Source organism: Callithrix jacchus, chromosome 8 (genome assembly GCF_049354715.1).
Source record: "Callithrix jacchus isolate 240 chromosome 8, calJac240_pri, whole genome shotgun sequence".
NCBI lineage: Eukaryota > Metazoa > Chordata > Mammalia > Primates > Cebidae > Callithrix > Callithrix jacchus.
In genome coordinates, this window is record NC_133509.1 from 95,750,585 (window position 1) to 95,762,843 (window position 12,259).

General features: G+C 32.7%; 1 protein-coding gene across 1 annotated transcript in view; it reads left to right on the top strand.

Moving 5' to 3' along the window:
- The window catches only part of SLC38A6 (solute carrier family 38 member 6), a 69,835-nt gene that overhangs the window by 41,144 nt on the left and 16,432 nt on the right, over nt 1-12,259 (top strand). The window contains 1 exon segment of the mRNA XM_009006129.5: nt 7,073-7,118. Within this exon segment, the coding sequence (XP_009004377.1) occupies nt 7,073-7,118 (46 nt within the window).

Here is a 12,259-nt window from a genome sequence, read left to right on the forward strand (position 1 = left end):
TGGAATAGCATTTGCTGAGAGCCACTGCTGCTGGGACCCAAAGTCCAGAAAAGAGGTGTCTAGAAGTTTTAATATTTGATGCTCTTATAGGTGAGACAATTCAGGCTTAGAGGATTTGAATCTGGTGGCCTAAATAAGAATAAAGGATTAAGAACTGCAGTAGAAAGTAAGACAAACCCTATACATTTTTCTAGGGTTATGGGGAGCATTTTCCCCATGTATTTTAATTTTCATTTATGTACATGTTCTGTACTATCTGAGTACAGAGAGAACTTTAGTGGCATTTAGATATTTTGGGGGACCACCAGATTAATAAGACACATTGAATAGAATAAACCAGTTTATATTCATGACTAAAAGTGGTGTTGGGAAAACTGGCTACCCATATGCGGAAGACTGAAACTAGACGTCTTCCTTACACCATATACAAAAATTAACTCAAGATGGATTAAAGACTTAAATGTAAGACCTAAAGCCATAAAAACCCTAGAAGAAAACCTAGGCAATACCATTCAGAACATAGGCATGGGCAAAGACTTCATGACCAAAACACCTAAAGCAATGGTAACAAAAGCCAAAATTGACCAATGGGATCTAATAAACTAAAGACTTTCTGCACAGGAAAAGAAACTATCATCAGAGTGAACAGGCAACCTATAGAATGGGAGAAAATTTTTGCCATCTATCCATCTGACAAAATGCTAATATCTGGAATCTCCAAAGAACGTAAACAGGTTTATAAGAAAAAAACATCAAAAAGTGGGTGAAGGATATCAGCACTTTTCAAAAGAAGACATTTATGCAGATAACAAACATAGGAAAAAACATTAATCATCACTAGTCATTTGAGAAATGCAAATCAAAACCACAATGAGATACCATCTCACACCAGTTAGAATGGCAATCATTAAAAAGTCAGGAAACAATAGATGCTGGGGAGGATGTGGAGAAATAGAAATGCTTTTGCACTGTTGGTGGGAGTGTAAATTAGTTCAACCATTGTGGAAGACAGTGTGATGACTCCTCAAGGATCTAGAACCAGCAATACCATTTGACCCAGCAATCCCATTACTGTGTATATACCCAAAGGATCACAAATCATCATACTATTAAGACACATGCACACATATGTTTATTGCAGCACTGTTCACAGTAGCAAAGACTTGGAACCAACCCAGATGCTCATCAGTGATAAACTGGATAAAGAAAATGTTCACGTATACCATGGAATACTATGCAGCCATTAAAAAGGATGAATTCATGTCCTTTGCAGGGACATGGATGAAGCTGGAAACCATCATTCTCAGCAAACTAACACAAGAACAGAAAAGACACCGTATCTTCTCACTCATAAGTGGGAGTTGAACAATGAGAGCACATGAACACAAGGAGGGGAACATCACACACCAGGGCCTGTCAGGGGATGGGGGCCTAGGGAAGGGAGAGTATTAGGAGAAATATCTAATGTAGATGATGGGTTGATGGGTGCAGCAAACCACCACAGCACATGTTTACCTATGTAACAAACCTGCACCTTCTGTACATGTATCCCAGAACTTTAATTTAAAAAAGAAAAAAAAAAGAAAAGAAGTATAGGTGGTTTTCACATAGTTCCTGTAACAGTCTTGTATTATGTGATTCTTTTCCTAAAAACTAAGGTAAGTAGTTTTCACATTCAACTCCTGAAGTAAACCATTCAGTAGGCTAGAATATCACTAGAAATCAAACTGTAAATCCCAATCATCTTCTTAATCAAGCCAGAGAAAGTCCTATTAACTCTTACAAGTAAGTACATGATAATGGTGAAGTCAATTTATGTTATTTCTGGTTTCATATCTTGCCCAATTCAAAATGTGGAAAGATGAGTCCCTAGGAGTATGTTATATTGTTATTTTGCTCTTATAGATATGAAGGATCACTATGAATGGCATATGCTTTCCTTAGTTCTTCAAAACCCCAGTTCTTTAAAGGAGATTAAAGATTTAGTCATTACTACATATTGTGAAAGGAAAACCATAAGCATTAGTAGTCTTATTGAAACCTCCTGAAATTGCTAGAATGACCCAGATGTTTCAGTTTGGCACAGAATCCACAAACCTCATTCTTGCAGCCTTTATTAACACCTCAGTTTGGTAATCTATGGACTCAGGTAACCTCATTTCTGAATCTCATAAAGAGAAAGATATAAATAAGATCATTTTCAGTTGAGATCTGTAACAATCTCAAATTCTCCGTATTTGAAAAATTCACAATATATTATTAAATGCTAGAAACTATTTGGATTTACTTTCTTCCTGTATATTCATTCATGCATTTTATTTATTTACTTTTGGTGGGGTGATAAAGTACTAAGAGGGTCTCAGAAGTCCAATTTCATATTGTCTCTTGGGAAACTAGGATTGGGTGCGCAGATACACCGCCATCTGCTGGTCAATTTATCTGTAGTGAAACTACAGCTTTCTTGAGAGCAGTGTTGTCTAGAAATTCTAGAAAGCACTGCCTTAGAGTAGGAGAGGTACAGGAAATTTGGAGAGTCTTTTTCACAAGTACTTCATTTGACAACATTTACTGGTAATGTATCATGTTTTAAGGTTTTGAAAATAATATTTTAGTAATTTCTATTGAAAATTATAAAATTTTCAGAACAGTAGGTATTTTGGTCATTTTTAGTTCAAATTTAAGATCTTGATAAATGATAATAACGGGACCACCAAATTAATAAGGCACATTGAATAGAATAAGAAAGTTAGTATCCATGACTAAAAACATGTTTGAAATAAAACAATCTCTCTGAGACAGAAGAGCAAACTTATTTTTTTTCCCATAGTACTTCCATTTGTTTAGGGCTGAGTAATCCTTTAAGAATTGCTGAACTTCCCCCAAGCGCCAAAAACCCAATTCCTTTTTAAAAAATAGCTCTAAGTAATTCTGTCCTCATACATGTATTAAAGCGTTTAACAAAAAAGATATTTATCGTCATAAACTGTAGTGATTTTTTAGGCCCAAACTCAAATTAAGGAATTTTTTAAAGTATATGCTTAATAACAACTTGAGAAACATTTTCAGAGTGCTGGGAAAAATAGTCCATAAGAATACACAATTTGGAAACACAGGGACTGATTTTTACTTTTTAGATTTCAGTGAAGTGTTAATACTTCAAATATGTGAGAACAGGAAACTTTCTCTTCAAAAGTCTAATCATAGCTGTAAATGCAGTACAGTCATAGCAGCAGATGCAATAGAATGTCATCGTGAAACTCCATGAATTTTGAACTCAACTTCACCAAACCAGCTACAAAACTGAAATGGAATACATTGAAAATATATTGCAAGATGAAATGAAAATTCTAAGTGTTACTAAAGCTTCTGACTGATGTTCTGTGTAATATACTTTTCCTTTGAAGTCAGCTGTTAATCTCAGCATTCAGAAGTAGTTTGTTTAAATACTGATTAAAAAAATAATAATTCTGCAAAATAATTCTGGTAGACTTTCCTTATTTGTCTTTGTTTTGGTTGTTTACTTTTTCACTTTGCTCCTGTTTCTCCTAGGATACTAGTTAATAGAACAAGTTTCTCAACCCAGACTGGCTGTTTCCACTATCACTAGCTTGGGCAAGTTACTTCTTTGTGCCTCCATATATTCTGTGAAATAAGTAATATCTACCTCACAGGTTTGTGTAAAGATTAAGTGAGGAAAGAACTTGTGTAGAATACTACCACAAGCATACAGTAAGCATCTAAAAAATAAAGATGTTAGCTGTTTTCATAGATCTCCTCCCAGAGCTCCTTCCCCATTTCTGTTTCTAACATCTCTCCTCTCAACTTCCCAGGCCCAACTCATGTGTTTCTCTTTATGGTTGTATCAACCAATATTAACACCTTGCAACAACTTGCTATTACCTAATCAGATTTTACCCCATTTTAGTCATTTTTTAACATAACTGTTGATTTTCCATGTTGCTTTTAAAGAATGCTTTCAACTTGTGTGTTTTAAGTTGGCAGATGTTTTATTTTCTTCCCAGAGAAGTTTCTGTTTGTTTGTTTGTTTGTTTGTTTTGTAGAGATGGGGTTTTACCATATTGGTCAGGCTGGTCTCGAACTCCTGACCTAAGGTGGTCCACCTGCCTAGGCCTCCCAAAGTGCTGGGTTTATAAGTGTGAGCCACCACGTCCAGCTGAAGTTTCTGTTAAATGAGTTCTATTAGTTATATTTAAAATTAAGTAGAAAAGAATACCTATTTAGTTAATGTGGTAAAACTAAGCGATTTGTAATGGCTGAATACCTGTCATCAAGTTATATCTTGTAGCACTGATTTTGACCTTGGTGGTTTGGGGGCCACTTAAGTATATGCATGGTTCTTGTGGATGACCCAGTTGCAGCATGGTATATCTTGTTTTAGGAATCTGTACTGCGTTGATGTCACCCAAAGTTATTTACAAATTTTTGCTTATGACTGGTCTGTAAGATAAGTGCTTAAATACTTTCTTATGCCATTTATAGAAGACATGAGACCAAAAGTGTGGCAGCCAGCTATTTGATTTAGTAAACCTTTTAGTTAAAGGCTGTCAATTATATATCTTTTTGTCCTGTCAATAGTACGTCTTTATCTTTTTGTTTCTTCTCTGTATTATATACAATATAATATGTTAAAGTGCTAGGTCTTACATGAAAGTTTGCTTGTGATTAAGAAAATCATTTTCACGGTGAATAGAATGGTGGTGTTCTTTGTTTTACTGGCTTAATCTGTGTGGGTTTTCCCCCATAGTAGGTTCTGTGGTTGTGTAGCTCTTAAAATATATACTAACATGCTCTAGAAAAGAAGCAGTGTTTTTCATGTTTTATTATATTTGTATCTTGTATGTGAGGTCTTCTTTGAGAGAGAAACACATGTTTGGTGAGTTCATATTTCTTAAAATATACATGATTCTTCAGACCAGAATCTAATGAAATAGTACTCCCATTTGAAAACCAAAGAGTTAAGGCAAAACAGAGGATAAAAGTGATCAAATGATTAGCCAGGGGCTAACAGAAATTCTGGAAAGAATGACAGATATTATTATTAGGAAGAAATAGGATCTCGTATTCACTGAAGCTTTCTACAGCTACAGGTCCAAAAGAAATATTAGAAAATTACTGAAAGAGATGAATGTATGAAACTTTAGAAATGCATGTGGTGTTGGATTAATCCAAACAAGAAAGAAAGATGGGCAGATAATAAATCACATTATATAGGAAAATGGTTTTCGAAGTTCTCTCTCTCTCTCTCTCCCCCCACTTCCCACCTCCCTCTCTCCTCTCTCACTGTCTCTTTCTCTCTCTCTTTCTTGACATATTTAAGTACATCTAGGCCAGTTTCAGAAAATTCAATTCATGATTTTCATCATTGCACCATATATGTGGAGTTCTTTGGAATCAGTAAAATAATATAAAAACTCCAAATTCTTGCATGGAGGAGGTTAATCTAAACCTTCCTTCTGTTCTGTGCCAAATTGATAGCATTTTTCCTTATGAGAATATGGACAGTACAGAACATATTTTCACATACAATCAGTTGTAATACCCCATAACTAAAAGAGTTTGCAGAAATGTCTCAGTGGGTTTTAGTCAACAGCTATACTTCTGCTAGGGAAAAAGAAATCTTTGTAAACTGAAAAAATATGTATATGTATATTTTCATCACAGAGAAGTGATTAACTGTTCTAAATTTTACTTTGCCATAAATATATGTCATTTTACTAAAAAACAGTTGAGAGTATGTGTATGTTTGTGTGTATGGTATTCTCTCTCTCCATACAAATGTACACACAAACTAGTATGTATCCTTTTTTCCTGAAGTTAAATGGTTGCATAATGTCATAATCATGAAGTTCAGCTCCTTTCAAATAATGTTGATTGAGAAATACATTTTTCTTAAACTATTTGAGCCTTTTAATTAATTTTTCCTCAGATTTTTGCCATTGAAACTTGGCATTCATTTTTGTTCTTATTTTTTTTGGTAAGTTTTGTAAGGAGAAAGTGAAATGTTTTCTGAAATATAAATAAGTAATAAAATTAATGTGCACACAAAGTACACTCTTTATTCTTCATGGACACTTTCTTTTTGGCCCATACACACGCACACAATCTCTTGGGGGGAAAGAGAATCTTACTCTATTACACTAAAGTTCTGACTCCAAATCATCTGAGTTTCTATATATTTAAGTATTTAGGCTTAAACTCAAGTATTTGCATCTGAATTAGTTCTGTATTCTGTAAACTATTAAGTTTTTCCAGTATTTGATGGAAGGTTTATAGAATTTGGTTTTTATAGCTACATCAGAATTAGGATCATTATTAAAGTCCTTAAAAGCTAGTTATTTCTTGGACTCTGTTAGATTAAATGTGAGAAACAATGCTAGCTTCAGGTTATGATTGCATAATACAGATGAGTCCTGTTAATAAAATTGAATAAACGTTGGAAGTTTTTTCTTTTTAATGTGCTTAATGGTTTCCACTGAACCTTCTGTAATCTTTTTAGAGAATATGTAATTCATTATATTATTCTTTTTTGTCCTATGATTGCATGTGTTCATAATGTGGGGCTGGGTAGTAAAGAGAGGGAAAGAAAGGGTCAGAGGGACGGAGACTTCTCTGTTGTGGTGAGGCTCTTTCTCTAGTAAGAAAGAACAGATAATCAGGTTACTAGCCATACCCATTAAACTTCTATGTCTATGTCTGTTGTTGCTAAACTAACCTCTAATGCCTTAGATGGGGTGATAACGCATAACAGAGTTTTCGTAAAACTTCATATAAAATTTCATTTAAAAGTAGCCTGTAATCAAGACCCTTTCTCTTACTAAATAGTTTCCTTTGGACTTGAAATGTAAACAAAAGATACTTAATGAACTTAACAATTATTCTTCTCTACAGTTACTTTATGTAAGTTAATCTTTCATATGTTGTCATAACTCTAATGAACATCTGTGTTCCTAGATGGATTATTCTTTAAACTGTTTAAACGCATAGAATTCTAATAGGAACACTTTTTATTCTTTTGCCGCTATGTCATCTTATCTTTTAATTATTAAAACAGAGCTTCCTGCTGCTATTGCAGAATTTTTGACTGGAGACTCTAATAGGTAAGAAAAGATATTTTACATTGTGTCCATTCATTTATTAATTCAAAAAAATGTTTATTAAGCTTTAGTGGCAAGCAAAATAAATGTAGTCCTTGCCCTCAAGATTCTTAAAAATTAGACCGAAGTGAAGTAGAATAGAAACTACTCAGCCAATGTTTATTGATTACCCATATGAAAGCGCTGTTCTGTGAATCACCTGAAGCACCAGATATAATCCTTGCATTCCTTGTGGGCTAAGGCAGGTCTGAGATTGAGATGCTCTTGAGGAGGAGTAAAGGATAAATTTCTGGGGATATGCAAGACTGGGGTTGGGGATGAGAGAAGTTTGAATATACTGACAGTACAGGTCTTAAACAAAGGAGGGGAGTGAATGATATTGCTGTCATTTCTCAGCAAATCGTAGTGACAAAAAATTGTGGTAGTTACAACTATATCTGTGTGAGATTCCTATAATATGGCATGGCAAAAAAATAATTTTAAAGGACTTAATTGTTTCATTTCCTGTTTTTGAACAATATTATAAACAATACTAAACCACATTGTATCTCTTTTATTCTTCATTATTTAAAAAATGCATCTTATATTTGACTCATCTCTTTATAAGGAAAAAACAAAATTAATTGTGCTTTTTTTTCTCTATGTAGAACAGGAACGTTTTAGGAAAATGAACTTGAAAAGACAGGATAAATCATTTTAATTGCCATCAAGTTATTTCACATAGTTAAGTTTCAAACCACAACACAAAACCTGTCAGACTTTTAGATTTGAATATTGGGTTGTTCTGCTTCAATAATCAAACTTGTTCTGGAATGCAAGGAAAGGTTTCAAAAATTAATTTTTAGCTTTGGCAATTCAGCTTCCATTAAATAATTCTACTTAGACAACTACAAATACATATTTGTAAGAAAAGTTTAGATCTTAATAGAAACCATCAAGAAAATGTAGTTGAAAAGAGACATGTAGAAGTCCTAAATCATTTTTCTTCATCAGAAGATATTGTTCCTTGTATGATACTTTACAGTTAGTGAGGTTTCCACATTTATTATCACATCTAATACTCAAATTACCTTATCTGCAGCTTTATCCAGTCACATTGTGATTTTATTCTTGGTTTGATAAACAATTCCTATAAGAAATAGCCATGTAAAATTCATTTTTGTATTTGCTGTAAAAAATATTGAGGGCACCTTCTATTACTCAAATTCTGTTAATAAAAATACTACTGCTCAAATTCTATGTGAGAAATTTGTATTTTAGGGTTAAGAACTCAAGGCAATATGAGGTAGAATAAAGAGTGCTAGACTAAGAAAAAGGAGATGTATGTTCTATCCATTTCATATTCAATAATTTCAGGAACTTAACTTATTTTGACTATGTAACTTACTTTGAGCCTTAGGTTTTTTACGTGGTATAAAGGGGGTGCCAATATTGCCTTCTTAATAAAGTTGCTGGGATGATCCAATAAGATATCTAGACACATAGCATATGTATAAACAAGCATATGTTTACACAAACTTATAGCACAGTATAAATGTGGACAATTAAGAAATTCTAATAATTACTATATTAAAGGTGGTGTTTTCCTTTTTGCCCTGACTGCTGGGAAGCTCAGAGTCAAATGGACACATTTGAATTAATATATCTGTGTTAATTCCAATAGTTGTCACATGTGTTTTATTTTTTCTTGGACCTGAGTTTGGTGGCTTCTATTTATGTTCTTTTATTGTTGTATGTCTGTGGGAAGTAGAGGGATTATAAATACATGTAATATTTTAGAAATAATTAAAGTAGTATGTGGCAGAATTGATATTGAAACTTAGGTCTTCTTTCTCTAAAAGTGATATTTTTAACATAGCTTTATTTTAAATGATTAGCAGATGATTTCCATTATTGCATTGATTTTTTTTTGTTTTTGTAAATAAAAATTAAAATGAACTTCCTTTTCACTCATATTAATATAAAATTGATTAAAATATTATTTTTCCATGTTAGAAATAGATTTTTTAAGTCATATACTTCAAAATAATGTAGTCAGTTTGCATCATCTCTGTTATGATGTTTTAAAATTGTACATTTTTTAGCCTCATCTTATTTTAGGTGTAATATATATTCATTTATTTTGGCTAATTATATTAACTGGTTTGAATGCTGATAAATCATTAATCTTGAAAGCCTGATGCTATAAAATAATTAAGAAACAAATATTATGATACTTGATTTTCACTATCTATAAAGAACAATTTTTTTCTAAATAGACTTACATAGCAGTATTTATTCTTTGAGATCAACATGATATTGATATGCTTTTATTTTAGGGTTTGATTTACAATAAATTTTACTTAAGATCTTTCAGGTGTGCTAATTTCCTGGGTTATGTGTTAGTTTGATGTACCTTTGAAATATAAACCTTTATAAAGATATTATCCAAAAAAACTGCATAATATTCTAATTTCAAAAATACTGTTAGAAGTCAGAAGCTATAATACTTAATACTGAACTTTCTTGATATATCTATATTTCATAGAATAACTTACATTTTTAAAATCTATGGCTGTTAAAGTTGGAAGCTCTCTGTTAACATTTAATGATCTTGTCAGGGGAATATGATTGACACAATTAAGTTGTCTTGCATTTTAGTTACATAATTGATATGGGATGTGAGTAAGATCCTAATTCGGAACATATGATACTCTTGTTCCACTCCTTTCGAGAATGAAATTAAAGCGACTTATAAATAAATCTGGTTTTCATTAAAATTTGGAAAAAAACATCTGCATGCCAAAGCATTTGCAATACAGCTAAGGATTTATACTCTATATTTCATACTTGGAACATTTTTATCATACAGGATTAAATCCACAGATCAAACAAGTTCTTTAGGAAGTATAAAGGTTTTTACTCTAATTCTTTTGGCTTAAAGAGAATGTATATTTAGATCACAGTAGGAAAATAGGAGTTCTGTTTGATAATTCTTTATTCCCCCCTTAGGAAAAAATTAAAGTTAGTACATTCTTCTAAGATACTTATTTACAAAAGAAATATATTTAATATATACTTTTTGAGGTTTCTTTTTACTAGTTTGTATTTCTCAGACAGCAGTTTTATTTTGTAAGTTTAATAATTTCTGTTCTTTGGGAAATATCCATTCCCAAACACAATTCATTTGTCTGTGACACACACATGCAATCTAAACTAATTGTACTGTGTATTATGTTGTTGCCTTTATTGTTAATGAATGGTAAAGAAAAGCACTGTATTTACAATTGGCTTTATTAAGATGAATTATTAAGGATAAGAAATGATTAACAATAACCAGTAGCAACACCAAGGATAGAGAAATTACATTTTACAGTAAAATTCTTGTTATAGTAAGAATTTAAAGTTCAATCCTATGAAAAGGAGAATGCAAAGCATGATCTTGAAATAAATGAGGTAGTATCTGAGAGTATTTCCATTCCCACTGACCCTAAGATCATCATCATCCTTTTGCTGATTTTACAGACATATAAAATGAAGCTCTTGAGTCAAATGATCTCTAAGGTCTCTTCCAGCTCTAACATTCCATAACAGTGATTCTGAGTTCCTGCTGGGAGGAGGTAAAGTTATCTTTAGGCCCACAGTTCAGTGCTTCGGTCAGTTCTGTGATCTGAAATCACAGTTCAGATCACATGAACTGTGATCTGAAATAGTATAAAGTAACTGGTGTTCAGAATTTCAAAAAGTGTTTCTTTATTCTTATGCAAGAGTAAAGAGTCCTAGTCCTGGGGATTAAATGGTCCCTTTTGTACAACTGTAGCTTCATGACATTTTTTTTTCTTTTAAAGAGTGAAATTGGCTTATAATAATTTTTTGTTTTATTTCATTATGGTAAGAACACTTCACATGAAGTCTGCACTCTCAACAGATTTTTAAGTGTATAATACAGTATTGTTATCTATGAGGGACAGCAAAACTAACAGATGGAATTTACTTTGGTGCTTCTTTGGGCATTTTTCCTCCTGCCTCTGCAACTGTCTGGGTCTAATATTGGGTCCCAGAAGGGAAGACATTTCAGACATAGAGCCCTGGGCCTTTTGCCAGCTTCAGAAATTTGGTTGCCAGGTGTTCCTCAATGAAAGATCTTTTGAAGTTCCTGTTTTGAGTCTTACTCAAGAGTGACTACAAGATAAACATGTTGAGTATCATTTTTTTGTATTATTAATATGTGTACTCTTTAGTACTTCCTACATGCCAGCAATCGAGGAGCATATTGGAAATGCAGAGAGCAAAGCTTCCCACTAATGCTACAAATACTTATGCATAGGTTATAGTTTCTAGCATCTTCATTTCCTAATGACACAAATTAGGGTGGGGAAGGGAAAAGTGTCATCATGGTGCTGTTTCTGCTGCTGCTCCTTCTCTTGCTTTCTTAAAGAGAAAGTTGCCAGCACCCAATAGTAACAATTAAAGATACAATGTCAAGTACTCCCTCATAAACCAGGGTGTAAAAGAACTTCAGCAAATCATAAAGTTTATGTTAGAAGCCATGGATTGAAATCCATATAAAGGAAGACCTTTGCTTAATTTAACATGGCAGTGGGAGACTGGCTATCTGGTAGAGAATGAAAAAGGATGCATTATTGCGAAGTGGGAATTTTGAGATTATCTACCAAACAATTTGAAAAAGTCCCTGTTGGTCTTTGATGCCCCAAACTCCCATTTTTGCATAAGTTTTACTTTGTTGCTATTGTGCATGTGTATGTATGTATTTTTATATTTCAATGTAAAAATCTGACAGCTACATTAAAGAAAATTTAGAAAAGAAAGCAAAGAAAAATCATGTATAACATCTCTAACCTAGTAACTGTCCTTTCAATTCTTTTGAATTTTTCCAAAAAGCTTCGAAATATATAGTAAATAATCATATTTATATCATTTTCCATTTTATTCTATTGTATTTTTTTCTTAAAGCCATGTAACATTCCACTGAGTATGCTGTTCTAAATATTTTCAAATGTTGGATATATAGACTATATAGAGTTTTCCTTTAGCTTCTTAATATTATAATAATGTATCCAGCAGCTTCATGTACATAGAATTTTCTCTATTTTCTAGAACAGATTGCCACTACATTTTTATTGCTCTTGCTACATATAATCACT